Raw genomic sequence first — 27,271 nt, forward strand, 5'->3', positions numbered from 1 at the left:
AGCTATGGACCTGTCACCTGCCTTGTAAATAGGCATTACATTTGCCATTTTCCACTTGTCAGGTACTATTCCAGTTTGTAGTGATATATTGAAAAGATTAGCCAAAGGTATGCTAAGTTCCTCTTTACATTTCTTTAACAACCTTGCAATTCATCAGGGCCTGGGGATTTGTTAAGTTTTAGTTTCTCTATTTGTCTGAAGACCATGTCACTAGTTACTGCAACAGTGCACAGTTTATTATCGTCCTGTTCTACATAATCTATTATTTCTGGAATTTCGCTATTATCTTCCTGAGTAAAAACTGCTAGGAAGTAAGAATTGAAAGTCTCACACATTTCCTTATCACTGTCAGTGATCTGACTTGAGCTACTCTTAAGTGGGCCTATCTTGTCCCTAATCTTACTCCTGTATACCAGAAAGAACCCTTTTGGGATAGTCTTCGAATCCCTTGAGATCTTAGCCTCATAATCCCTTTTTGCTTTTCTTATTCCTTTTTTTATTTCTCTCTTTAATTGAATATACTGATTTCTTAACTGCCCCTCCCCTCTTTTGATACGCCTATATATGCCTCTCTTTTGACCAATGAGATGTTTTAATCTATTGTTCATTCATTTGGATTATTTTTGTTAGATCTAATTTCCCTACTCGGAACAAAAGTTGTCTGGGCAGCTAGAACTATGCTCTGAAAAACGTCATATTGGCAACCAAGATCACCTACCTGACCCATAGTCAGGACATTCCAATTTAGCTTACCCAGGTAATTTTTCAGTCCCATGAAATCAGCCAAGCGAAAGTCTGGGACAGAGATTTGATTGCAGTTATTCGGTAACTCCATGATGTATTGAAACTAAGTGATTTGTGATCACTTTCTCCAAGCTCATCATTAACCTCAAGATTATTAATTAGTGACTCTTTGTTGGCAAGAACCAAGTCAAATAGACTGTTTCCTCTAGATGGTTCTGTCACAACCTGTTTTAAAAAGCAATCCTGAACCGTATCAAGAAAGTCACTAGACTCAAGATTTCCTGCCAAATTGTTCCAATCAATTTGTCTAAAGTTAAAATCTAACATTAACACAACATTTCCATACCTCATCTTAAAGCTATGTATGGATCCTGCCTCCACTACATCACTTTCCAGACTATTCCACTTTGTGACAACTCTCTGACTGAAGAAGTAATTCTTAACATTCTTGTGACTCATCCGAGTCTAACTTCCTATTGTGACCCCTTGTTTCTTTGTCCCATCTCTGGAACATCCTGTCTCTGTCCACCATGTCGATTCCTCTCAGTATTTCATATGTCGTTATATTGCGCAAGGTATACAATACCGACAAGATGGAGAACATCTACATGACCTTCTTCACGGCCACTACAACTAACCCATCCCTTTGGGCATGACCTACTTCCACTTGGAAATCCCGCCTACCAGTAACTATGCCCTCGTCTGCTACACGTCCCTATCCACTGACGCCTATATAAGCACTAGTCTCCTTGCATGTGATCCAGAATCTCTGCAACCACGATATTCTTTACACCAACTCCAAGGCTGAGGGACTGATTACCTCATCTTTTGTATATAGTTCTACTGTCTTCTAATTATGTCCTAGAATTTGTATTGATAAAGCCACTGGATGGCGAAACGTCTACAATAAAAATGTTGCACATGTGTGATGAATGGTTTGAAAAACCGACAAGTTGAGGATTGAGACACTTATGCAACATATGGGAATCTTTATTCAGGAAACGTTTCGCCACACAGTGGCTTCATATTTTGTATGTCGTTATCATGTCCCCCCTATCTCTCCTGTCCTCCAGTGTCGTCAGGTTGATTTCCCTTAACCTCTCCTCGTAGGACATACTTCTTAGCTCTGGGACTAGTCTTGTTGCAAACCTTTGCACTTTATCTAGTTTCTTTACGTGCTTGGCTAGGTGTGGGTTCCAAACTGGTGCGGCATACTCCAATATGGGCCTAACGCACACGGTGTACAGGGTCCTGAACGATTCCTTAAGATGTCGGAATGCTGTTCTGAGGTTTGCTAGGCGCCCATATGCTGCAGCAGTTATTTGATTGATGTGCGCTTCAGGAGATGTGCCTGGTGTTATACTCACCCCAAGATCTTTTTCCTTGAGTGAGGTTTGTAGTCTCTGGCCCCCTAGACTGTACTCCGTCTGCGGTCTTCTTTGCCCTTCCCCAATCTTCATGACTTTGCACTTGGTGGGATTGAACTCCAGGAGCCAATTGCTGGATCCAGGTTTGCAGCCTGTCCAGATCCCTTTGTATTTCTGCCTGGTCTTCGATCGAGTGAATTCTTCTCATCAACTTCACGTCATCTGCAAACAGGGACACCTCAGAGTCTATTCCTTCCGTCATGTCATTCACAAATACCAGAAACAGCACTGGTCCTAGGACTGACCCCTGTGGGACCCCGCTGGTCACAGGTGCCCACTCTGACACCTCGCCACGTACCATGACTAGCTGCTGTCTTCCTGACAAGTATTCCCTGATCCATTATAGTGCCTTCCCTGTTATCCCTGCTTGGTCCGGTGTCTGTATGTGTGTGTGTGTGTGTGTGTGCGCGCGCGCGTCTTAAGGTTATCATTTAATACATAAATAATAAGTCACCCCTTTCAACCCTAAATCACACCATTTCACACAAAAAAATAGTCTCCTTCAGTCACCATAAATATTCACGAACAACCATAACTCACAATAAACAACCATAACTCACCATAAACAACCATAACTCACCATCAGTCACCACAAACTACAAGTCACCATTAATCACCACAAACAAGTCACCATCAATCACAACAAACAAGTCACCATCAATCACCATAAATCACAACACTTCCATGGCATGGTAACTTAGCCAGCCCACCTCACCTTGATCACCATCATGCAGCGGGCGGCGCGGGTGAGGGTGAGGGCGTGGGCGTGGGCGGCTCCGAGGACGGGCGCGACAGAGAGGCCCACCAAGCTGATCCTCGAGGTGGGAGTCGTTGCTCGAGGCAGGAACGACAAGACGTGACCGTCTCGTACCTCCACACGACGACTGTTTAACCTATTCATGCTCACGCCGACCTCAGCCTGGCCTGGACATAAGTGAGTGGGCATAGGTGAGTGGGCATGAGTGAGCGGGCATGGGTGAGTGGGCATGAGTGGGCATGGGTGAGTGGCCATGAGTGAGCGGACATGAGTGAGTGGGCATGAGTGAGTAGGCATGGGTGAGTGGGCATGGATGAGCAGACATGGGTGAGTGGGCATGAGTGGCCATGGGTGAACAGACATGGGTGAGTGGGCATGAGTGAGTGGGCATGGGTGAGTGGGCATGGGTGAGTGGCCATGGGTGAGCGGACATGGGTGAGTGGGCATGGATGAGCAGACATGGGTGAGTGGGCATGAGTGGCCATGGGTGAGCAGACATGGGTGAGTGGGCATGGGTGGCCATGGGTGAGCGGACATGGGTGAGCAGACATGGGTGAGCGGGCATGAGTGGCCATGGGTGAGAGGACATGGTGAGTGGGCATGGTGGCCATGGGTGAGCGGACATGGGTGAGCGGACATGGGTGAGTGGGCATGAGTGGGCATGGGTGAGCGGACATGGGTGAGTGGACATGGGTTTATTATTATTAAAACATACAGTGGCACGGGAAGGTATCATATTCACTGAGCGTTAAACCCGCAGGGGCCAGACAGCACCTGGGGAAGTGGGAGGCATTCATGTTCAGTCCCAGGGGAGTGCCAACGGAATGGGAGGCAGTCAGGTTTGATCTTAGGAAGGGGAGGACGGGTAGCTCCAATGCCTTGGATTAAGAGTCCTTCAGTAGCGTCAAGCACACCCCCTTTTTTCATGTAGTGAGAAGAAAAAAGAAAATGGTGAAAAAACACTTCATAATGTGTGTATCATGAAGTTTTTATATAGAATTATTTGAGGGAGCTTAGAAAAGAGAGCGAGCGAGCGAGAGAGAGAGAGAGAGAGAGAGAGAGAGAGAGAGAGAGAGAGAAAGCTCTTAGCTTGTCAATAAAGTTAGGAAGCCTTAACCTTTAAATAGCTTGTCAATAAAGCTAGGGATTCTTAACCTAATCTTGTCAAACCCTGTGTGTGTGTGTGTGTGTGTGTGTGTGTGTGTGTGTGTGTGTGTGTGTGTGTGTGTGTGTGTGTGAGAGAGAGAGAGAGAGAGAGAGAGAGAGAGAGAGAGAGAGAGAGAGAGAGAGAGAGAGAGAGAGAGAGAGAGAGAGAGAGAGAGAGAGAGAGAGGCAGATTTGGGTCACTCACCACTGATAATTATCGGTGCATTTAGATCTACTGTTTGGTATCGCTTGAGAGACACACTTGATGTTTCTGAAGATTTTTTCTTGGTCTCTGCGTCTTCCCTGGTCACCAGGGAGTCTGCCCTCTTCGAAGAACCTGAGAAGATGGAAGAAAAGATTCCCTTCTTCTTGGATGGCGAGGACGTACTAGATGGCTCAAACGTCTTCTTCTTTGCTGACGATGTGAGGGAAGAATCTGGAGTCTTCTTCGAAGGAGGAGATGAAGATGTCGTGTCTGAAGATCCCTTTTTCTTTGAGGGAAATCCCAAGGATGCTGATGACGTTTTCTTATCCATTTTCTTTGAGCCTGTAGTGGTCCCTGATGTTTCTTTTCTCGCTTTGGGACTCGTCGGAGACTTCGATGAGCCCAAAGTCCTAGTATCACTGCATGACTCAGGCTTCCTTGCAGATGCAGAACGTGTGTCATCGCTCTTTTCTGCCGTCGCTGCAGTGCTCACTGAAGGCTCAGAGGCAACAGAGGGAGGAGGTGTTTCGCTCTTTATATCCAGGTTGAACTGTACCCTTTTCACTGACCCGGTGCTAGAGGAAGATGACCCTTTCTTTTTAATAATTGAGTTGACCCTCCTCAGAGGCTGCTGCTCACCATGAGAGCCTATGGGAAAATCAACTAAGTCTTCCCCTTCAATATGTCCGTTTTCTTTCATGACATTGTCAGGGCTGACTTGCAAAGAATTTTCATCTCCAAGTTCTTCGATATTTTCCAGAATCTCATTCACCGGTGAAACTGGTATTTCGTGTTCTTTATAACTCTCGGTTTGCAACTCTCCTTGTGTATTATTATTTAATTCATTATATATCTGCTCTATCTTTTCAGTGTCACTGTGTACGTCATGTATTACGTTCTTGATGTGAATTTCGCTTTCTTTGGACTCTTGGTTTATGATATCTTCGTATTTAACCTGTGATTTATTTTGCTCCGACGCACTCTCTTCCTTGTTGCTCCCACACTCTCCAGAACTGGAAGGGTATGAAGAACTACTAGAGGGGGAGTCGAGGTGTGAGTCGCAACTGTTTCTCTGGTACAAGTCGAGAGAGTCGGTGTCTGGAGGAGGAGCCTCACAGTCAATGTAAAAATATCTTTCCAGCTTCATCTTCACAGGCTGGTGTGCACAGCTCTCGTTTAAAGACTCTTCTGTGGGTTCTGTTTTAAATGTATCACCGGAGACAAGACCATTTTCTGATAATACGTCAGAGTTTTTCCCGTTTTCAATTGTAATATTGATTTTTTCATCAAATTCATCCTGAAAATCATGCTTTTCAGGTTTACTTTCCACTTGGCTTAAACCCTCACCTTCTTTCGAGCTCTCAGTGTTGGAGTGCAGTAAGTTTATGGCCTCAGATACCATTTCATTTTCTCCAGTGATCACCTCCTTAAAGGAATCACTGCTTAGAAGAGACTCGCTGGAACTGACACATTCCTTCTCTTCCAGTTTGAATATAACATCCTCGTATTTGCCACTGATAAAGGATAATTGCTCTTTCTGTTTTTCATCAGTTTCAGTGGAACTATTATCGACCTCAGCAGAACTACCATCAACAACAATGGGACCACTGCTAACCTCGGTGGGACTGCTGTCAACACCAGCAAGAATACCACACACTGCAACGGAGTTACTATCAAGCTCAAATGAGCTACTAACCTCAGCGAGGATACTGTCAAGCACAGAGGGATTACTACCGACCTCAGTGGGATTATCATTATCACCAGCTTCACTGGGATTATCAGTAACCTCTCTAGGACTACCATCAACCGTAACTGGACTACCATCTTCCAGAGAAGGACTCTGCGAATCTGCTGATGATCTTGGTTCATCAAAGACGGCTCGTGGCGGTTTGGGTAGGGGGTTAACGTTCTCATTAGACCTCTGGTTGGTTACGGAGACCTCAGTAAGTAATGCCACAGGAACCTCTGAGTTACTACTGCTACGGCTGTAGGTAAACAAGAATGTTTCTTTGGTGGCTGGAGCATCGCTCTCGCCATCACTGCTCGACAAGTTAACGTTTGAGGAGTAGAGGGGATTATTCACCACGCCGGTACTTATGTCATATATGGTATTAATATTTTTCCCTGGCTCTTCCTCATCTTCTTCGTCTTCGTCATCAATGTTCTTCTCACGTTTTATTGTAAGATCCTCCTCGTCCTCGTCCTCTTCCTCCTCGTCCTCCTCTGCTTTCCTATCGTCTTGCCCCGCGTATTCAGCGACTCTTTCAAGTGACGTGCTGGTGCTATTGGGCTCTCGTCTCTCCTCCAGAGCTCCTGTCTGCTCCTTAATTTGTTTTTTTCTCTCTTCATCCTTTCGTTCCTCCTCCTGTTGCTTCCTCAGGTCCTTAAGGAGCATAATTGCGTCGAGACCGGTGACGGTCGCCCCTGACGAGGAGAGAGCCTGTGAATGAAAGAAAAAAAATGATAACAGTTTCATGTGTTTAGAAATCATTCATGTGTTTAGAAATCATTCATGTGTTTAGGAATCATTCATGTGTTTAGGAATCATTCATGTGTTTAGAAATCATTCATGTGTTTAGAAATCATTCACGTGTTTAGGAATCATTCATGTGTTTAGAAATCATTCATGTGTTTAGGAATCATTCACGTGTTTAGGAATCATTCATGTGTTTAGAAATCATTCACGTGTTTAGAAATCATTCATGTGTTTAGGAATCATTCATGTGTTTAGGAATCATTCATGTATTTAGGAATCATTCATGTGTTTAGGAATCATTCATGTATTTAGGAATCATTCATGTGTTTAGAAATCATTCATGTGTTTAGGAATCATTCACGTGTTTAGGAATCATTCATGTATTTAGGAATCATTCATGTGTTTAGAAATCATTCATGTGTTTAGGAATCATTCACGTGTTTAGGAATCATTCATGTGTTTAGAAATCATTCACGTGTTTAGAAATCATTCATGTGTTTAGAAATCATTCATGTGTTTAGGAATCATTCACGTGTTTAGGAATCATTCATGTGTTTAGAAATCATTCACGTGTTTAGAAATCATTCATGTGTTTAGAAATCATTCATGTGTTTAGGAATCATTCACGTGTTTAGGAATCATTCATGTGTTTAGGAATCATTCACGTGTTTAGAAATCATTCATGTGTTTAGAAATCCTTCATGAGTCACTATACATGATATAAATCCTCGAAATGATCCAACATCGACATGAAAAAGAAAGGTGTACAGCAAATAATTTTATTGTATTGGTAGTCAGAATTACAACAGAACCTGACCCCTATTAACTTTTATATAAATATAAATATAGTCTGCATAATATATAGAACGATAACCTCAGTTTTATTTATTTTAATCGTAAATTTAAATTTTAAAAAAATCTTAGCAAAATTATAGAACATATCTATACATATTTTTTTGCGAATTCAGCAAAATGATCTGTACTAATTAGATCAAATTATCAAGTACTGTTTAATAAATATGGCAGAGATAAGTCTCCCTCAGATTAGAGAAACAAACATCTACAGATTATTTTTTTAGAATCTCTGACTTATACATAATATTGAATAGGAAAAAAATACCACAGAGGAAATATGAAATAAAATTTGATCGCTTTCATGTGGTTACTCAGACATCTTCAGGTTTTGTTTCCTATTTTCACCGTGGGATTCTTGCTCATATTTGCAATCACGAGTTTTATTATGATGTCTTCCATATTGAAAAATATATTTATATATATTGGATGGAATACCGAGACTAAAACTCTTGGTCCGTTAATCTTCAGACATAGAGCCCAGAGCTCTCTGACTCTACTGCACAGGTTACTGCTGCTACTTTAGTGCCTGTCGTTGCTCGCCTTAGGTGTAGAATCTAAGCAGCTCCAGCACAGTGAAAGAACGCTGGCCTTAAGACTGGAGAATTAAAGAACCACAGGATAGTCTCGACATTTCACAGAGAGGGGGAAAGAGAGGGAGAGGGGGAAAGAGAGGGAGAGGGGGAAAGAGAGGGAGAGGGGGAAAGAGAGGGAGAGGGGGAAAGAAGGAGAGAGAGCAGGAATAGAGAGTCGGAAAGGCAGGGAGGAAGAAATAGGGAGAGGTAGAGAAATGAAGAGGAAGAAAGAGGAAAAGACAGAGAGAGGGAGGGAGAGGAGGAGTGGGAGAGAGGGAGAAGAGGAGTGGGAGTGGGAGTGGGAGAGAGAGAGAGAGAGAGAGAGAGAGAGAGAGAGAGAGAGAGAGAGAGAGAGAGAGAGAGAGGGGGGGGGGAAGGACAGACTACATATGTTTACTCCCATCTGGAAATTTTGAATACCCTTGGAACAAACACTTGGTGTTAACAATAAATATCTTGAAAGAATTTAATTAATAAAAGCATCTAACTTTCTTTGATCAAGTTAGCATTAACTGGAAATATATGAAGCTTGTCATAATTAATCTAGATATTTTTTTGAGGGGTAACTCATCTTAAGTCACATTTAAAGATTCTTCGGGGGAATATTTAATTAAATACATTTTTGTTCACGGCTTTAAGGTTACTATTATAGTTTATCGTAAAGAGACAACACATCCACAGTGTAAAAGGTAATAAAACTAGACACATGGCAGCCATAGCGAACAGCTGCTGATGAACCCTGGGTGTGGTGAAGGAGCAGGTGTGCCAGGTGTATGTGCAGGCGTGGCTCTTGCTCCTGAACACCTGTGTCAGACATCTGTATCGTGGCTCAAGTAGAGAGAGAGAGAGAGAGGGAGAGAGAGGGAGAGAGAGGGAGAGAGAGAGAGAGAGATAGAGACAGACAGACATACAACAAACAACACGAGAAAGGAGAAAAAAATTTGTTTCTCGTGTGCACAGAATAAAACCAAAAGACGCAGTCGGCCGCTCATTAATGCTCAAGCAGTGGGAAGGAAAACATGCGCTTTTGTCCTGAAGACGACCTAACAGAATCTTCATGAAGGTCAGGGGCTCAAAGGTGTCAGGGAAGACACAGGTGGACACTTTCTTCCACAGAAGGTGAGGGATACGAAAAAAATCAGACGAAAAATGAGATGTAAGTCTTCAAGTCCAGGATTTATAACAGAATAACACCAGAGAGAGAAGACTTATGTATCACCTGACCTTTCATGAGGGACTATATGTACAAGTTGTCGAGTCAGGAGGCAGGGGAAATAATGATAAATATGAATCTTTGAGTCTTCAGGGTAGAGTTTCAAGATTAAATGTGTGGTCAGGTGTGCTGGTAAATGTGTGGTCAGGTGTGCTGGTAAATGTGTGGTCAGGTGTGCTGGTAAATGTGTGGTCAGGTGTGCTGGTAAATGTGTGGTCGGGTGTGCTGGTAAATGTGTTGTCAGGTGTGCTGGTAAATGTGTGGTCAGGTGTGCTGGTAAATGTGTGGTCAGGTGTGCTGGTAAATGTGTAGTCATGTGTGCTGGTAAATGTGTGGTCAGGTGTGCTGGTAAATGTGTAGTCATGTGTGCCGGTAAATGTGTGGTCAGGTGTGCTGGTAAATGTGTAGTCATGTGTGCTGGTAAATGTGTGGTCAGGTGTGCTGGTAAATGTGTAGTCAGGTGTGCTGGTAAATGTGTTGTCAGGTGTGCTGGTAAATGTGTGGTCAGGTGTGCTGGTAAATGTGTGGTCAGGTGTGCTGGTAAATGTGTAGTCAGGTGTGCTGGTAAATGTGTAGTCAGGTGTGCTGGTAAATTTGGGTCAGGTGTGCTGGTAAATGTGTGGTCAGGTGTGCTGGTAAATGTGTGGTCAGGTGTGCTGGTAAATGTGTAGTCAGGTGTGCTGGTAAATGTGTTGTCAGGTGTGCTGGTAAATGTGTGGTCAGGTGTGCTGGTAAATGTGTGGTCAGGTGTGCTGGTAAATGTGTAGTCAGGTGTGCTGGTAAATGTGTAGTCAGGTGTGCTGGTAAATTTGGGGTCAGGTGTGCTGGTAAATGTGTGGTCAGGTGTGCTGGTAAATGTGTGGTCAGGTGTGCTGGTAAATGTGTAGTCAGGTGTGCTGGTAAATGTGTAGTCAGGTGTGCTGGTAAATGTGTAGTCAGGTGTGCTGGTAAATTTGGGGTCAGGTGTGCTGGTAAATGTGTGGTCAGGTGTGCTGGTAAATGTGTGGTCAGGTGTGCTGGTAAATGTGTAGTCAGGTGTGCTGGTAAATGTGTAGTCAGGTGTGCTGGTAAATTTGGGGTCAGGTGTGCTGGTAAATGTGTGGTCAGGTGTGCTGGTAAATGTGTGGTCAGGTGTGCTGGTAAATTTGGGGTCAGGTGTGCTGGTAAATGTGTGGTCAGGTGTGCTGGTAAATGTGTGGTCAGGTGTGCTGGTAAATGTGTGGTCAGGTGTGCTGGTAAATGTGTGGTCAGATGTGCTGGTAAATGTGTGGTCAGGTGTGCTGGTAAATGTGTGGTCAGGTGTGCTGGTAAATGTGTGGTCAGGTGTGCTGGTAAATGTGTGGTCAGGTGTGCTGGTAAATGTGTGGTCAGGTGTGCTGGTAAATGTGTGGTCGGGTGTGCTGGTAAATGTGTGGTCAGGTGTGCTGGTAAATGTGTGGTCAGGTGTGCTGGTAAATGTGTGGTCAGGTGTGCTGGTAAATGTGTGGTCAGGTGTGCTGGTAAATGTGTGGTCAGGTGTGCTGGTAAATGTGTGGTCAGGTGTGCTGGTAAATGTGTGGTCAGGTGTGCTGGTAAATGTGTAGTCAGGTGTGCTGGTAAATGTGTAGTCAGGTGTGCTGGTAAATTTGGGGTCAGGTGTGCTGGTAAATGTGTGGTCAGGTGTGCTGGTAAATGTGTGGTCAGGTGTGCTGGTAAATGTGTAGTCAGGTGTGCTGGTAAATGTGTAGTCAGGTGTGCTGGTAAATTTGGGGTCAGGTGTGCTGGTAAATGTGTGGTCAGGTGTGCTGGTAAATGTGTGGTCAGGTGTGCTGGTAAATGTGTAGTCAGGTGTGCTGGTAAATGTGTAGTCAGGTGTGCTGGTAAATTTGGGGTCAGGTGTGCTGGTAAATGTGTGGTCAGGTGTGCTGGTAAATGTGTGGTCAGGTGTGCTGGTAAATTTGGGGTCAGGTGTGCTGGTAAATGTGTGGTCAGGTGTGCTGGTAAATGTGTGGTCAGGTGTGCTGGTAAATGTGTGGTCAGGTGTGCTGGTAAATGTGTGGTCAGGTGTGCTGGTAAATGTGTGGCCAAGTGTGCTGGTAAATGTGTGGTCAAGTGTGCTGGTAAATGTGTGGTCAGGTGTGCTGGTAAATGTGTGGTCAGGTGTGCTGGTAAATGTGTGGTCAGGTGTGCTGGTAAATGTGTGGTCAGGTGTGCTGGTAAATGTGTGGTCAGGTGTGCTGGTAAATTTGGGGTCAGGTGTGCTGGTAAATGTGTGGTCAGGTGTGCTGGTAAATGTGTGGTCAGGTGTGCTGGTAAATGTGTGGTCAGGTGTGCTGGTAAATGTGTGGTCAGGTGTGCTGGTAAATTTGGGGTCAGGTGTGCTGGTAAATGTGTGGTCAGGTGTGCTGGTAAATGTGTGGTCAGGTGTGCTGGTAAATGTGTAGTCAGGTGTGCTGGTAAATGTGTAGTCATGTGTGCTGGTAAATGTGTGGTCAGGTGTGCTGGTAAATGTGTGGTCAGGTGTGCTGGTAAATGTGTGGTCAGGTGTGCTGGTAAATGTGTAGTCAGGTGTGCTGGTAAATGTGTAGTCAGGTGTGCTGGTAAATTTGGGGTCAGGTGTGCTGGTAAATGTGTGGTCAGGTGTGCTGGTAAATGTGTGGTCAGGTGTGCTGGTAAATGTGTGGTCAGGAGTGCTGGTAAATGTGTGGTCAGGTGTGCTGGTAAATGTGTGGTCAGGTGTGCTGGTAAATGTGTAGTCATGTGTGCTGGTAAATGTGTGGTCAGGTGTGCTGGTAAATGTGTGGTCAGGTGTGCTGGTAAATGTGTGGTCAGGTGTGCTGGTAAATGTGTGGTCAGGTGTGCTGGTAAATGTGTAGTCAGGTGTGCTGGTAAATGTGTGGTCAGGTGTGCTGGTAAATTTGGGGTCAGGTGTGCTGGTAAATGTGTGGTCAGGTGTGTTGGTAAATGTGTGGTCAGGTGTGCTGGCAAATGTGTGGTCAGGAGTGCTGGTAAATGTGTGGTCAGGTGTGCTGGTAAATGTGTGGTCAGGAGTGCTGGTAAATGTGTGGTCAGGTGTGCTGGTAAATGTGTGGTCAGGTGTGCTGGTAAATTTGGGGTCAGGTGTGCTGGTAAATGTGTGGTCAGGTGTGCTGGTAAATGTGTGGTCAGGTGTGCTGGTAAATGTGTGGTCAGGTGTGCTGGTAAATGTGTGGTCAGGTGTGCTGGTAAATGTGTGGCCAAGTGTGCTGGTAAATGTGTGGTCAAGTGTGCTGGTAAATGTGTGGTCAGGTGTGCTGGTAAATGTGTGGTCAGGTGTGCTGGTAAATGTGTGGTCAGGTGTGCTGGTAAATGTGTGGTCAGGTGTGCTGGTAAATGTGTGGTCAGGTGTGCTGGTAAATTTGGGGTCAGGTGTGCTGGTAAATGTGTGGTCAGGTGTGCTGGTAAATGTGTGGTCAGGTGTGCTGGTAAATGTGTGGTCAGGTGTGCTGGTAAATGTGTGGTCAGGTGTGCTGGTAAATTTGGGGTCAGGTGTGCTGGTAAATGTGTGGTCAGGTGTGCTGGTAAATGTGTGGTCAGGTGTGCTGGTTAATGTGTAGTCAGGTGTGCTGGTAAATGTGTAGTCATGTGTGCTGGTAAATGTGTGGTCAGGTGTGCTGGTAAATGTGTGGTCAGGTGTGCTGGTAAATGTGTGGTCAGGTGTGCTGGTAAATGTGTAGTCAGGTGTGCTGGTAAATGTGTAGTCAGGTGTGCTGGTAAATTTGGGGTCAGGTGTGCTGGTAAATGTGTGGTCAGGTGTGCTGGTAAATGTGTGGTCAGGTGTGCTGGTAAATGTGTGGTCAGGAGTGCTGGTAAATGTGTGGTCAGGTGTGCTGGTAAATGTGTGGTCAGGTGTGCTGGTAAATGTGTAGTCATGTGTGCTGGTAAATGTGTGGTCAGGTGTGCTGGTAAATGTGTGGTCAGGTGTGCTGGTAAATGTGTGGTCAGGTGTGCTGGTAAATGTGTAGTCAGGTGTGCTGGTAAATGTGTGGTCAGGTGTGCTGGTAAATTTGGGGTCAGGTGTGCTGGTAAATGTGTGGTCAGGTGTGTTGGTAAATGTGTGGTCAGGTGTGCTGGCAAATGTGTGGTCAGGAGTGCTGGTAAATGTGTGGTCAGGTGTGCTGGTAAATGTGTGGTCAGGTGTGCTGGTAAATGTGTGGTCAGGTGTGCTGGTAAATGTGTGGTCAGGTGTGCTGGTAAATGTGTGGTCAGGTGTGCTGGTAAATGTGTGGTCAGGAGTGCTGGTAAATGTGTGGTCAGGTGTGCTGGTAAATGTGTGGTCAGGTGTGCTGGTAAATGTGTGGTCAGGTGTGCTGGTAAATGTGTGGTCAAGTGTGCTGGTAAATGTGTGGTCAGGTGTGCTGGTAAATTTGGGGTCAGGTGTGCTGGTAAATGTGTGGTCAGGTGTGCTGGTAAATGTGTGGTCAGGTGTGCTGGTAAATGTGTGGTCAGGTGTGCTGGCGAATGTGTGGTCAGGTGTGCTGGTAAATTTGGGGTCAGGTGTGCTGGTAAAATGGACGTGTTACATTTCAATTGATGTAAAAGGTTTGGAAAACAGGAAAGCTTCCTGGATGACAGGTTCACCTGGATGACAGGTTCACCTGGATGACAGGTTCACCTGGATGACAGGTTCACCTGGATGACAGGTTCACCTGGATGACAGGCTCACCTGGATGAGAGACAACTGGATGAGAGGCTCACCTGGATGAGAGGATCACCTGGATGAGAAACAACTGGATGAGAGGCTCACCTGGATGAGCGACAACTGGACGAGAGGATCACCTGGATGAGAAACAACTGGATGAGAGGCCTACCTGGATGAGTCTGGCCTGCTCGTAGGTGGTGTTGAAGGAGAAGGTGAGTTTATAGGCCGGGGGCCGCGACACAACCAGAATGTGTCTTCCATCATCTCTGGTGGAGTCGCTGCCACGAGCTACGTAGACGTCGGCACCGCCCACCGCCCACCCGCCCACGCTGCCGCCGTCACCCTGATGGGTGGGGAAGAGCTGTAGTAAAGGTAACCCACTCAGAGTGGGTAACATCATGCCACTGAAATCGTAAGAGTGCTAGTATGAGGGTGAAGAAACCTTAACAGGGAAACCAAGAGTGCCAGACTGTTGACTTTGCTCACAAGCAGTTCAGGGCTTCAGGGAAATCCTACTGAGGTGACCTTGAAGTGTCACGCATTGAAAGGTCAACCAGTGCGTGTAGCGCCACACATGATAAATACATTTTTAACATTCTTGTAGAATTGTACAAGCTTAATCCCATATAATTATATAAATATATATATATATATATATATATATATATATATATATATATATATATATATATATATATATATATATATATTATACAATATATGTTATATAATATATATATATAATATATATAATATATAATATATATATATATATATATATATATATATATATATATATATATATATATATATATATATGTCGTGCCGAATAGGTAAAACTTGTGCTTTTTCGCTTATATAGCAACGCTCTTTTTTCCGAATAAGGGAAGCGAAAATTTTTGTATGCAATAATTTCGCAAATATTATTCTGAACCTAACGAAAAATATATATTTCATTGTGTTTCTTTATTACTAAATTATTGTAAACTTATCTAAAAAATATTTAGGTGAATTAGGCTAAATTAAATTACGCTTGTTATATAAGTTGATCCCAGAGAAGGAATGAATTATGCAAAACAATTAATCTCCTGAGTTTCTGATTCCATGCGGGTTATTACTGAGCACTGACGTAATAACAGTAATAATAATAATAATGTTATTATTATTATTAATAATATATTACGCGATATATAAATTCCTTGAATGTGTAATACGTAAAATGTGTAAGAAGTCAGTATGCTAAGCAAGAGAGTTATCTATAGAGATTCATGACCCTTGAAGGAGTCATTCAGCAGGCTCCTCGCCACTTTTCAAATTAAGCCACATCGCATTTATTTTGTCCTGCACGTGCAAACAAAGTCAAACAAAAACAAAGTAAAAAAAAGGAAAAGTATTGAATTTTACACCAGATAAGACATTACACAGGACAAAGGTTGACGAAATTTTATATAACTTTGACTTTTGTTATTGCTTCTAAAAGACACAGTTTTTTTTTTAATTATCTGAACTAGGCAGAAAGTGAGGTGCACTTGTTAGTGGCGCTAGCGGGTAGGTGGAAGCTGCAACCCATCCTGATGTGTGGTTACAGCGGGTAGGTGGAAGCTGCAACCCATCCTGATGTGTGGTTACAGCGGGTAGGTGGAAGCTGCAACCCATCCTGATGTGTGGTTACAGTGGGTAGGTGGAAGCTGCAACCCATCCTGATGTGTGGTTACAGCGGGTAGGTGGAAGCTGCAACCCATCCTGATGTGTGGTTACAGCGGGTAGGTGGAAGCTGCAACCCATCCTGATGTGTGGTTACAGTGGGTAGGTGGAAGCTGCAACCCATCCTGATGTGTGGTTACAGTGGGTAGGTGGAAGCTGCAACCCATCCTGATGTGTGGTTACAGTGGGTAGGTGGAAGCTGCAACCCATCCTGATGTGTGGTTACAGCGGGTAGGTGGAAGCTGCAACCCATCCTGATGTGTGGTTACAGTGGGTAGGTGGAAGCTGCAACCCATCCTGATGTGTGGTTACAGTGGGTAGGTGGAACCTGCAACCCATCCTGATGTGTGGTTACAGTGGGTAGGTGGAAGCTGCAACCCATCCTGATGTGTGGTTACAGCGGGTAGGTGGAAGCTGCAACCCATCCTGATGTGTGGTTACAGTGGGTAGGTGGAAGCTGCAACCCATCCTGATGTGTTGTTACAGTGGGTAGGTGGAAGCTGCAACCCATCCTGATGTGTGGTTACAGCGGGTAGGTGGAAGCTGCAACCCATCCTGATGTGTGGTTACAGTGGGTAGGTGGAAGCTGCAACCCATCCTGATGTGTTGTTACAGCGGGTAGGTGGAAGCTGCAACCCATCCTGATGTGTTGTTACAGTGGGTAGGTGGAACCTGCAACCCATCCTGATGTGGTTACAGCGGGTAGGTGGAAGCTGAAACCCATCCTGATGTGGTTAGAGTGGGTAGGTGGAAGCTGCAACCCATCCTGATGTGTGGCTACAGCGGGTAGGTGGAAGCTGCAACCCATCCTGATGTGTGGTTACAGCGGGTAGGTGGAAGCTGCAACCCATCCTGATGTGTGGCTACAGCGGGTAGGTGGAAGCTGCAACCCATCCTGATGTGTGGTTTAAGCGGGTAGGTGGAAGCTGCAACCCATCCTGATGTGTGGCTACAGTGGGTAGGTGGAAGCTGCAACCCATCCTGATGTGTGGTTTAAGCGGGTAGGTGGAAGCTGCAACCCATCCTGATGTGGTTACAGCGGGTAGGTGGAAGCTGCAACCCATCCTGATGTGTGGTTACAGCGGGTAGGTGGAAGCTGCAACCCATCCTGATGTGTGGTTACAGCGGGTAGGTGGAAGCTGCAACCCATCCTGATGTGTGGTTACAGCGGGTAGGTGGAAGCTGCAACCCATCCTGATGTGTGGTTACAGCGGGTAGGTGGAAGCTGCAACCCATCCTGATGTGGTTACAGCGGGAAAGTGGAAGCTGCAACCCATCCTGATGTGTTGTTACAGTGGGTAGGTGGAAGCTGCAACCCATCCTGATGTGGTTACAGCGGGTAGGTGGAAGCTGCAACCCATCCTGACGTGTGGTTACAGCGGGTAGGTGGAAGCTGCCACCCATCCTGATGTGTGGTTACAGCGTGTAGGAGGAAGCTGCAACCCATCCTGATGTGTGGTTACAGAGGGTAGGTGGAAGCTGAAACCCATCCTGATGTGTGGTTACAGCGGGTAGGTGGAAGCTGCAACCCATCCTGATGTGGTTACAGCGGGTAGGTGGAAGCTGCAACCCATCCTGATGTGTTGTTACAGTGGGTAGGTGGAAGCTGCAACCCATCCTGATGTCGTTACAGCGGGTAGGTGGAAGCTGCAACCCATCCTGATGTGTGGTTACAGCGGGTAGGTGGAAGCTGCAACCCATCCTGATGTGTGATTACAGCGGGTAGGTGGAAGCTGCAACCCATCCTGATGTGAGGTTACAGCGGGTAGGAGGAAGCTGCAACCCATCCTGATGTCGTTACAGCGGGTAGGTGGAAGCTGCAACCCATCCTGATTTGTGGTTACAGCGGGTAGGTGGAAGCTGCAACCCATCCTGATGTGTTGTTACAGTGGGTAGGTGGAAGCTGCAACCCATCCTGATGTGGTTACAGCGGGTAGGTGAAAGCTGCAACCCATCCTGATGTGTTGTTACAGTGGGTAGGTGGAAACTGCAACCCATCCTGATGTGTGGTTACAGCGGGTAGGTGGAAGTTGCAACCCATCCCGATGTGTGGTTACAGCGGGTAGGTGGAAGCTGCAACCCATCCTGATGTGGTTACAGCGGGTAGGTGGAAGCTGAAACCCAACCTGATGTGGTTACAGTGGGTAGGTGGAAGCTGCAACACATCCTGATGTGGTTACAGCGGGTAGGTGGAAGCTGCAACCCATCCTGATGTGAGGTTACGGCGGGTAGGTGGAAGCTACAACAGATCCTGATGTGTGGTTACAGCGGGTAGGTGGAAGCTGCAACCCATCCTGATGTGTGGTTACAGCGGGTAGGTGGAAGCTGCAACCCATCCTGATGTGGTTGCAGCGGGTAGGTGGAAGCTGCAACCCATCTGATGTGTTGTTACAGTGGGTAGGTGGAAGTTGCAACTCATCCTGATGTGGTTACAGCGGGTAGGTGGAAGCTGCAAACCATCCTGATGTGGTTACAGCGGGTAGGTGGAAGCTGCAACCCGTCCTGATGTGTGGTTACAGCGGGTAGGTGGAAGCTGCAACCCATCCTGATGTGTGGTTACAGCGGGTAGGTGGAATCTGGAACCCATCCTGATGTGTGGTTACAGCGGGTAGGTGGAAGCTGCAACCCATCCTGATGTGGTTACAGCGGGTACGTGGAAGCTGCAACCCATCCTGATGTGTGGTTACAGCGGGTAGGTGGAAGCTGCAACCCATCCTGATGTGTGGTTGCAGCGTGTAGGAGGAAGCTGCAACCCATCCTGATGTGTGGTTACAGCGGGTAGGTGGAAGCTGAAACCCATCCTGATGTGTGGTTACAGCGGGTAGGTGGAAGCTGCAACTCATACTGATGTGGTTACAGCGGGTAGGTGGAAGCTGCAACCCATCCTGATGTGTTGTTACAGTGGGTAGGTGGAAGCTGCAACCCATCCTGATGTCATTACAGCGGGTAGGTGGAAGCTGCAACCCATCCTGATGTGTGGTTACAGCGGGTAGGTGGAAGCTGCAACCCATCCTGATGTGTGGTTACAGCGGGTAGGTGGAAGCTGCAACCCATCCTGATGTGAGGTTACAGCGGGTAGGTGGAAGCTGCAACCCATCCTGATGTGTGGTTACAGCGGGTAGGTGGAAGCTGCAACCCATCCTGATGTGTGGTTACAGCGGGTAGGTGGAAGCTGCAACCCATCCTGATGTGGTTACAGCGGGTAGGTGGAAGCTGCAACCCATCCTGATGTGTTGTTACAGTGGGTAGGTGGAAACTGCAACCCATCCTGATGTGGTTACAGCGGGTAGGTGGAAGCTGCAACCCATCCTGATGTGTTGTTACAGTGGGTAGGTGGAAACTGCAACCCATCCTGATGTGTGGTTACAGCAGGTAGGTGGAAGCTGCAACCCATCCTAATGTGTGGTTACGGCGGGTAGGTGGAAGCTACAACCCATCCTGATGTGTGGTTACAGCGGGTAGGTGGAAGCTGCAACCCATCCTGATGTGTGGTTACAGCAGGTAGGTGGAAGCTGCAACCCATCCTGATGTGGTTACAGCGAGTAGGTGGAAGCTGCAACCCATCCTGATGTGTTGTTACAGTGGGTAGGTGGAAGCTGCAACCCATCTGATGTGTTGTTACAGTGGGTAGGTGGAAGCTGCAACTCATCCTGATGTGGTTACAGCGGGTAGGTGGAAGCTGCAAACCATCCTGATGTGGTTACAGCGGGTAGGTGGAAGCTGCAACCCATCCTGATGTGTGGTTACAGCGGGTAGGTGGAAGCTGCAACCCATCCTGATGTGTGGTTACAGCGGGTAGGTGGAAGCTGCAACCCATCCTGATGTGGTTACAGCGGGTAGGTGGAAGCTGCAACCCATCCTGATGTGTTGTTACAGTGGGTAGGTGGAAGCTGCAACCCATCCTGATGTGGTTACAGCGGGTAGGTGGAAGCTGCAACCCATCCTGATGTGTGGTTACAGCGGGTAGGTGGAAGCTGCAACCCATCCTGATGTGTGGTTACAGCGGGTAGGTGGAAGCTGCAACCCATCCTGATGTGTGGTTACAGCGGGTAGGTGGAAGCTGCAACCCATCCTGATGTGTGGTTACAGCGGGTAGGTGGAAGCTGCAACCCATCCTGATGTGTGGTTACAGCGGGTAGGTGGAAGCTGCAACCCATCCTGATGTGGTTACAGCGGGCAGGTGGAAGCTGCAACCCATCCTGATGTGTTGTTACAGTGGGTAGGTGGAAGCTGCAACCCATCCTGATGTGGTTACAGCGGGTAGGTGGAAGCTGCAACAAATCCCGATGTGTGGTTACAGCGGGTAGGTGGAAGCTTCATCCCATCCTGATGTGGTTACAGCGGGTAGGTGGAAGCTGCAACCCATCCTGATGTGGTTACAGCGGGTAGGTGGAAGCTGCAACCCATCCTGATGTGGTTACAGCGGGTAGGTGGAAGCTGCAACCCATCCTGATGTGTGGTTACAGCGGGTAGGTGGAAGCTGCAACCCATCCTGATGTGTGGTTACAGCGGGTAGGTGGAAGCTGCAACCCATCCTGATGTGTGGTTACAGCGGGTAGGTGGAAGCTGCAACCCATCCTGATGTGTGGTTACAGCGGGTAGGTGGAAGCTGCAACCCATCCTGATGTGTGGTTACAGCGGGTAGGTGGAAGCTGCAACCCATCCTGATGTGGTTACAGCGGGCAGGTGGAAGCTGCAACCCATCCTGATGTGTTGTTGCAGTGGGTAGGTGGAAGCTGCAACCCATCCTGATGTGTGGTTACAGCGGGTAGGTGGAAGCTGCAACCCATCCTGATGTGGTTACAGCGGGTAGGTGGAAGCTGCAACAAATCCCGATGTGTGGTTACAGCGGGTAGGTGGAAGCTTCATCCCATCCTGATGTGGTTACAGCGGGTAGGTGGAAGCTGCAACCCATCCTGATGTGGTTACAGCGGGTAGGTGGAAGCTGCAACCCATCCTGATGTGTGGTTACGGCGGGTAGGTGGAAGCAGCAACCCATCCTGATGTGTGGTTACAGCGGGTAGGTGGAAGCTGCAGCCCATCCTGATGTGTGGTTACAGCGGGTAGGTGGAAGCTGCAACCCATCCTGATGTGTGGTTACAGTGGGTAGGTGGAAGCTGCAACCCATCCTGATGTGATTACAGTGGGTAGGTAGAAGCTGCAACCCATCCTGATGTGTGGTTACAGCGGGTAGGTGGAAGCTGCAACCCATCCTGATGTGGTTACAGCGGGTAGGTGGAAGCTGCAACCCATCCTAATGTGTGGCTTCAGCGGGTAGGTGGAAGCTGCAACCCATCCTGATGTGGTTACAGCGGGTAGGCGGAAGCTACAACCCATCCTGATGTGTAATTACAGCGGGTAGGTGGAAGCTGCAACCCATCCTGATGTGTGGTTACAGTAGGTAGGTGGAAGCTGCAACCCATCCTGATGTGATTACAGCGGGTAGGTGGAAGCTGCAACCCATCCTGATGTGTGGTTACAGCGGGTAGGTGGAAGCTGCAACCCATCCTGAAGTGGTTACAGCGGGTAGGTGGAAGCTGCAACCCATCCTAATGTGCGGCTACAGAGGGTAGGTGGAAGCTGCAACCCATCCTGATGTGGTTACAGCGGCTAGGCGGAAGCTGCAACCCATCCTGATGTGTGGTTACAGCGGGTAGGTGGAAGCTGCAACACATCCTGATGTGGTTACAGCGGGTAGGTGGAAGCTGCAACCCATCTTGATGTGTGGTTACGGCGGGAAGGTGGAAGCTGCAACCCATCCTGATGTGGTTACAGCGGGTAGGTGGAAGCTGCAACCCATCCTGATGTGGTTACAGCGGGTAGGTGGAAGCTGCAACATATCCTGATGTGGTTACAGCGGGTAGGTGGAAGCTGCCACCCAACCTGATGTGTGGTTACGGCGGGTAGGCGGAAGCTGCAACCCATCCTGATGTGTGGTTACAGCGGGAAGGTGGAAGCTGCAACCCATCCTGATGTGTGGTTACAGTAGGTAGGTGGAAGCTGGAACCCATCCTGATGTGATTACAGCGGGTAGGTGGAAGCTGCAACCCATCCTGATGTGGTTACAGCGGGTAGGTGGAAGCTGCAACCAATCTTAATGTGCAGCTACAGCGGGTAGGTGGAAGCTGCAACCCATCCTGATGTGGTTACAGCGGGTAGGCGGAAGCTGCAACCCATCCTGATGTGTGGTTACAGCGGGTAGGTGGAAGCTGCAACCCATCCTGATGTTTGGTTACAGCGGGTAGGTGGAAGCTGCAACCCATCCTGATGTTTTTACAGCGGGTAGGTGGAAGCTGCAACCCATCCTGATGTGTGGTTACAGCAGGTAGGTGGAAGCTGAAACCCATCCTGATGTGGTTACAGCGGGTAGGTGGAAGCTGCAACCCATCCTGATGTGGTTACAGCGGGTAGGTGGAAGCTGCAACCCATCCTGATGTGTGGTTACAGCGGGTAGGTGGAAGCTGCAACCCATCCTGATGTGTGGTTACAGTGGGTAGGTGGAAGCTGCAACCCATCCTGATGAGATTACATCGGGTAGGTGGAAGCTGCAACCCATCCTGATGTGTGGTTACAGCGGGTAGGTGGAAGCTGCAACCCATCCTGATGTGGTTACAGCGGGTAGGTGGAAGCTGCAACCCATCCTAATGTGTGGCTACAGCAGGTAGGTGGAAGCTGCAACCCATCCTGATGTGGTTACAGCGGGTATGCGGAAGCTGCAACCCATCCTGATGTGTGGTTACAGCGGGTAGGTGGAAGCTGCAACCCATCCTGATGTGGTTACATCGGGTAGGTGGAAGCTGCAACCCATCCTGATGTGTGGTTACAGCAGGTAGGTGGAAGCTGCAACCCATCCTGATATGTGGTTACAGCGGGTAGGTGGAAGCTGCAACCCATCCTGATGTGTGGTTACAGCGGGTAGGTGGAAGCTGCAGCCCATCCTGATGTGTGGTTACAGCGGGTAGGTGGAAGCTGCAACCCATCCTGATGTGTGGTTACAGCGGGTAGGTGGAAGCTGCAGCCCATCCTGATGTGTGGTTACAGCGGGTAGGTGGAAGCTGCAACCCATCCTGATATGTGGTTTCAGCTGGTAGGTGGAAGCCGCAACCCATCCTGATCTGTGGTTACAGCGGGTAGGTGGAAGCCGCAACCCATCCTGATCTGTGGTTACAGCGGGTAGGTGGAAGCTGCAACCCATCCTGATATGTGGTTACAGCGGGTAGGTGGAAGCTGCAACCCATCCTGATATGTGGTTTCAGCGGGTAGGTGGAAGCCGCAACCCATCCTGATGTGTGGTTACAGCGGGTAGGTGGAAGCTGCAACCCATCCTGATATGTGGTTACAGCGGGTAGGTGGAAGCCGCAACCCATCCTGATCTGTGGTTACAGCGGGTAGGTGGAAGCTGCAACCCATCCTGATATGTGGTTACAGCGGGTAGGTGGAAGCTGCAACCCATCCTGATATGTGGTTACAGCGGGTAGGTGGAAGGCGCAACCCATCCTGATCTGTGGTTACAGCGGGTAGGTGGAAGCTGCAACCCATCCTGATGTGTGGTTACAGCGGGTAGGTGGAAGCCGCAACGCATCCTGATCTGTGGTTACAGCGGGTAGGTGGAAGCTGCAACCCATCCTGATGTGTGGTTACAGCGGGTAGGTGGAAGCCGCAACCCATCCTGATCTGTGGTTACAGCGGGTAGGTGGAAGCTGCAACCCATCCTGATGTGTGGTTACAGCGGGTAGGTGGAAGCCGCAACCCATCCTGATCTGTGGTTACAGCGGGTAGGTGGAAGCTGCAACCCATCCTGATGTGTGGTTACAAGACACAAGTTGATCAATCTTTTATTTGCTCAACATTTCGCTGCAATGCTTCTAGTGAAACTTTGTCCAGATGATGGCTTGTTATGAATATTTGCGTCTTTTTTGTCTAAAAATATTACTAGTGATGGGTTTACCAGTATATACAACCCACGAAAGTTTCAAGTCGAATCGAAGAAGCGTGAAAACAGCTCCATTAAAATACGTTCGACTATATATAACGTCCTGTCCAGGTACTAAAATGAATCCAAAGTGATAGTTAAATATCTCAAAACTAGAAGAATCAACCAGGATTCAAACAGTGGCATGCACCAGGCGCACTGTTTGAGTCCTCCATTTTTACTTATTAATTGACAGTCGTTCATTACCACTTGAATCTCTTAAAACTGCATAAATTCCTATAAAATACTTCTTCGACCGCCACCTGAACTATCTTTTTCTAAAAGTGGCTTATAAGATATTTAAAAGGTCTAGGCTGTTCTTAGGAAAAAAAATTCCATGTATCCCTTAAACCGACTATGACAACATGAACTACCAGACAACCACAGTTAAAATGCTTTATTTAAACATTGTGCTCTTCACCTTTGTCTTGTAGGCGTAGAGTGTAGCTCCGTCAAGGACAAGGACCCGTTTGGCCCAAGTGCCAAGACGTTTTCGCTGCTCCACCTCCACCGAGACCTTGGCTCTCACTGCCACTACACTGTACTTCTCCAAGCTGTGCCAGGAAGGAGAGACGGGAGACGAAATTTAGTTGACCTGCATAAGAAATGTAAGTCTCTACCAGCTTGGATAGTGTGTGTATATGTGTGTGTGTGTGTGTGTGTGTGTGTGTGTGTGTGTGTGTGTGTGTGTGTGTGTGTGTGTGTGTGTGTGTGTGTGTGTGTGTGTGTGTGTGTGTGTGGTTTGGTGTGTGTAACGAAAATAAGGTAGTAGAAAAAGAAGGGGGATGACAATAGACAGAGGTCAGTAGCATCTTTAGGATGGGGCACTCTCAGGCACTCTACATGTTCCTGAGTGAAACTTTCACGGACTGACTCCACGAGTTATGATGGACTGACTCCACGAGCTATGATGGACTGACTCCACGAGCTAAGATGGACTGACTCAACGAGCTAAGATGGACTGACTCCAAGAAGGTACTTCTATCTATAACAAACTACAAATAACCAGCCAACAGCAGAGCTGAGGTGCATGGTGATTAGTGACGTCACTCAGCAATACTGCAGTCATTGTTGACTTCCTCTCCAACTCAGAACTTCCACTACTAGGCATGAGTGTGCGTGTCCGCAATCCTAATTCCTGGTACAGAGTTACAGGTGCTTTATCAGTCAGGAAACAGGACAAGTGTTTCCTAACACGGGTCTAAGTTATATGATGATTCGCTGGTCTGAGCTTTTGTTTACATAACCTTCCAAGGCTAATCAATTTATATTATTAAAAATGTACCGTATCACCTGATGTGTTGTACAATGTTATTCTTATCTATACCAACGCTGTATATATAAGTGACGTTAACTCATATATATTATCCTGTCACAACATTGTGTAAGGAACATTGTGTAAGGAACATTGTGAAAGGAACATTGTGAAAGGAATACTCGGAACTGATCAGGAGACCTCTTTCACTTATTAATATTTTCTTCTTATTACATTATTATTTTAATTTTCAAGGAAGCGCTAAATCCGTATGTCATATAGTACCTGAGACTGGGAGGCAATCAGGTTCAACCTAAAGAAATGTACTTTCTGGTTATTAAAAAAGCACCTACTACTTTCGTGGTCAATTCTCTTTCACGCGACAGAAATCATACTCGTTAAATATGTAAAACTTGTCAGAGTTAGTATTTCACGTTCCACAGTCCATATTTATAATTCGTTGTGTTATTAACCGTAAGTGTTAGCGGGCTCAGATGAAAGGGAAAATATCCCAACCATTTATGAGAAACAAGATGCAAGCACCCTGTGGAAAGAGTAGCACCCGTCAAAAGAGGCCACTCTCCCTATGCACAATTAGCTTAAATATCACTAACGTTAATTTTAATTGCAGATGTGTGCTGCTACTCTTTTCTATATGATAGTTACACAGTGGGAGCAAAGACTATATTTTTCTGTCATATTACATCACACAGAAAGGGTTGTATACTGTACAGTATGTGATATTTGCCAGCATGAACTGGCGTACTTCGCGTTTAGGCGACCCTGTATTTTTTAATTTAGCAAAATTAGATACATCATCAGTGTGCTGCTACACTATTCTATATGACAATTATGCAGTGGCAACAAAAGTTGTTGCCCTTTCATATTCCATCACGCAAGATGCGGCTCATACAAGGTGAAGAAATGTGTCAGCCTCATCTGGACTCTTCAGCAGGGCACTCAGCATAGTTGAATTTCAGCAAGAGTTCGTAAGTTATGGGGCCATCAAAAGCTCCGTTCCATCAGAACTGGAGTTATTGTCACTTAGGAATTGCTATCTCTCTGGCGAGCCTATTCCATGCACATGAGAAAGCTACAGTAAGCAGCGTCGGGGAAAGGGAAGAGGATCTAAGAAAAATGAGAGGGTAGCTGCTCTTCAACGGCATCAAGACATCTTCCTTGAAGGTGTCACCCACTTGAAGGTGTCACTTCAGAACGACTGATACAATGTTGGTGCCGCGTGAGAGAGCACTCCTAAATATATAAACAACCCACATCTACGAGAATGACACTCGTGACGACGTTTCGGTCCGACTTGGACCATTAACTAGTCACAGAGAGCACACCTGATTAACTCCCTGTGTTTACGTGAGCCTCCGACGACAGGTTCAGTATGGTCGTATCGCATGACCTTTACCTGCTCAAGAATTCGTTCACAAGTAAGCTATTGCAAGTGATGGCGCTGTAAATAGCTCACCCATAAGCGAAATGCTGTGTAAATAAGTCTCGTTTTAAAGTATATTTATTCTACCACATCTGTCGGGATTCTTCGTTTTCTTTTCTTTCAGAGCGGTTTAGCTTCGGTGTAATATTCACTAATAGGTCCTCTCAGAAGAGTTAGTCACATCACCCTGCCTAAACAATTCACTATTAACCATCAACAACACCTTGGATGGGACAATTCATATATGAGCCCACAACACAGCACTCTTCATGGAACAATTCTCAGCTAAACCACACAAATTTGACAGTAAAACTAGAACCGTTGTTATCGTGTAACTCTCAGACTATAATTATCCAAGAGAGACCGAGACGCCATCTAGTTTTTAGCTTCATTTTGGAGGTTCCGCCTCTGGGACCCAGACATCTGCTAATTCCATCACAGGTGTCACAGCACTGTTGATCTGCTGCCTAGTGAATTCAATTAGTCACCTACTGGACAATTAAGGCTGGTTATCCTTGACTTAAAAAAAATAGGAAGAAAGTGAAAAGTAAGGTTTCATTGTGACAATGTTTCTGTGTAGAGCTTCATCAATTGATTTCATAAAGCTCTATAGAGCGAGAAAAGTTGCCTAGACAAAGCCATGTTGAGGGTGGTCAATGAGACGTAAAGCCAATTGATTACACGAAAGTCCTTAAGGCTACACGAACCTTATCACCAGAAAAAAAATATTTTTATCCCTGAAATATAGATTAAACTGAACTCTCAGCATATATACACAAAAAGAAATATATATCCTGTGTCCACTGTTTTCCAGTACATCTGCAATACGCCTTCGGTTATC

The 27,271-nt window shown here is 46.7% G+C and overlaps 1 protein-coding gene across 5 annotated transcripts in view; it reads right to left on the minus strand.

The window, feature by feature from the left end:
* Positions 1 to 2,657: 2,657 nt before the first annotated feature.
* Positions 2,658 to 27,271, minus strand: part of LOC128705732 (uro-adherence factor A) — a 199,631-nt gene continuing 175,017 nt past the window's right edge. For 3 of the 5 annotated variants that reach the window (XM_070087150.1, XM_070087147.1, XM_070087136.1), the window contains exons 3-6: positions 24,153 to 24,285; positions 14,225 to 14,398; positions 4,280 to 6,719; positions 2,667 to 3,095 (exon numbers count right to left, since the gene is read on the minus strand). In XM_070087150.1, the coding sequence (XP_069943251.1) occupies positions 2,869 to 3,095; positions 4,280 to 6,719; positions 14,225 to 14,398; positions 24,153 to 24,285 (2,974 nt within the window). In that variant the 3' untranslated portion in view covers positions 2,667 to 2,868. Of the gene's footprint in view, positions 3,096 to 4,279; positions 6,720 to 14,224; positions 14,399 to 24,152; positions 24,286 to 27,271 lie in introns of all 5 variants that reach the window. The other 2 variants (XM_070087120.1, XM_070087126.1) reach the window with 2 other exon arrangements.

Source organism: Cherax quadricarinatus, chromosome 2 (genome assembly GCF_038502225.1).
Source record: "Cherax quadricarinatus isolate ZL_2023a chromosome 2, ASM3850222v1, whole genome shotgun sequence".
Lineage (NCBI taxonomy): Eukaryota > Metazoa > Arthropoda > Malacostraca > Decapoda > Parastacidae > Cherax > Cherax quadricarinatus.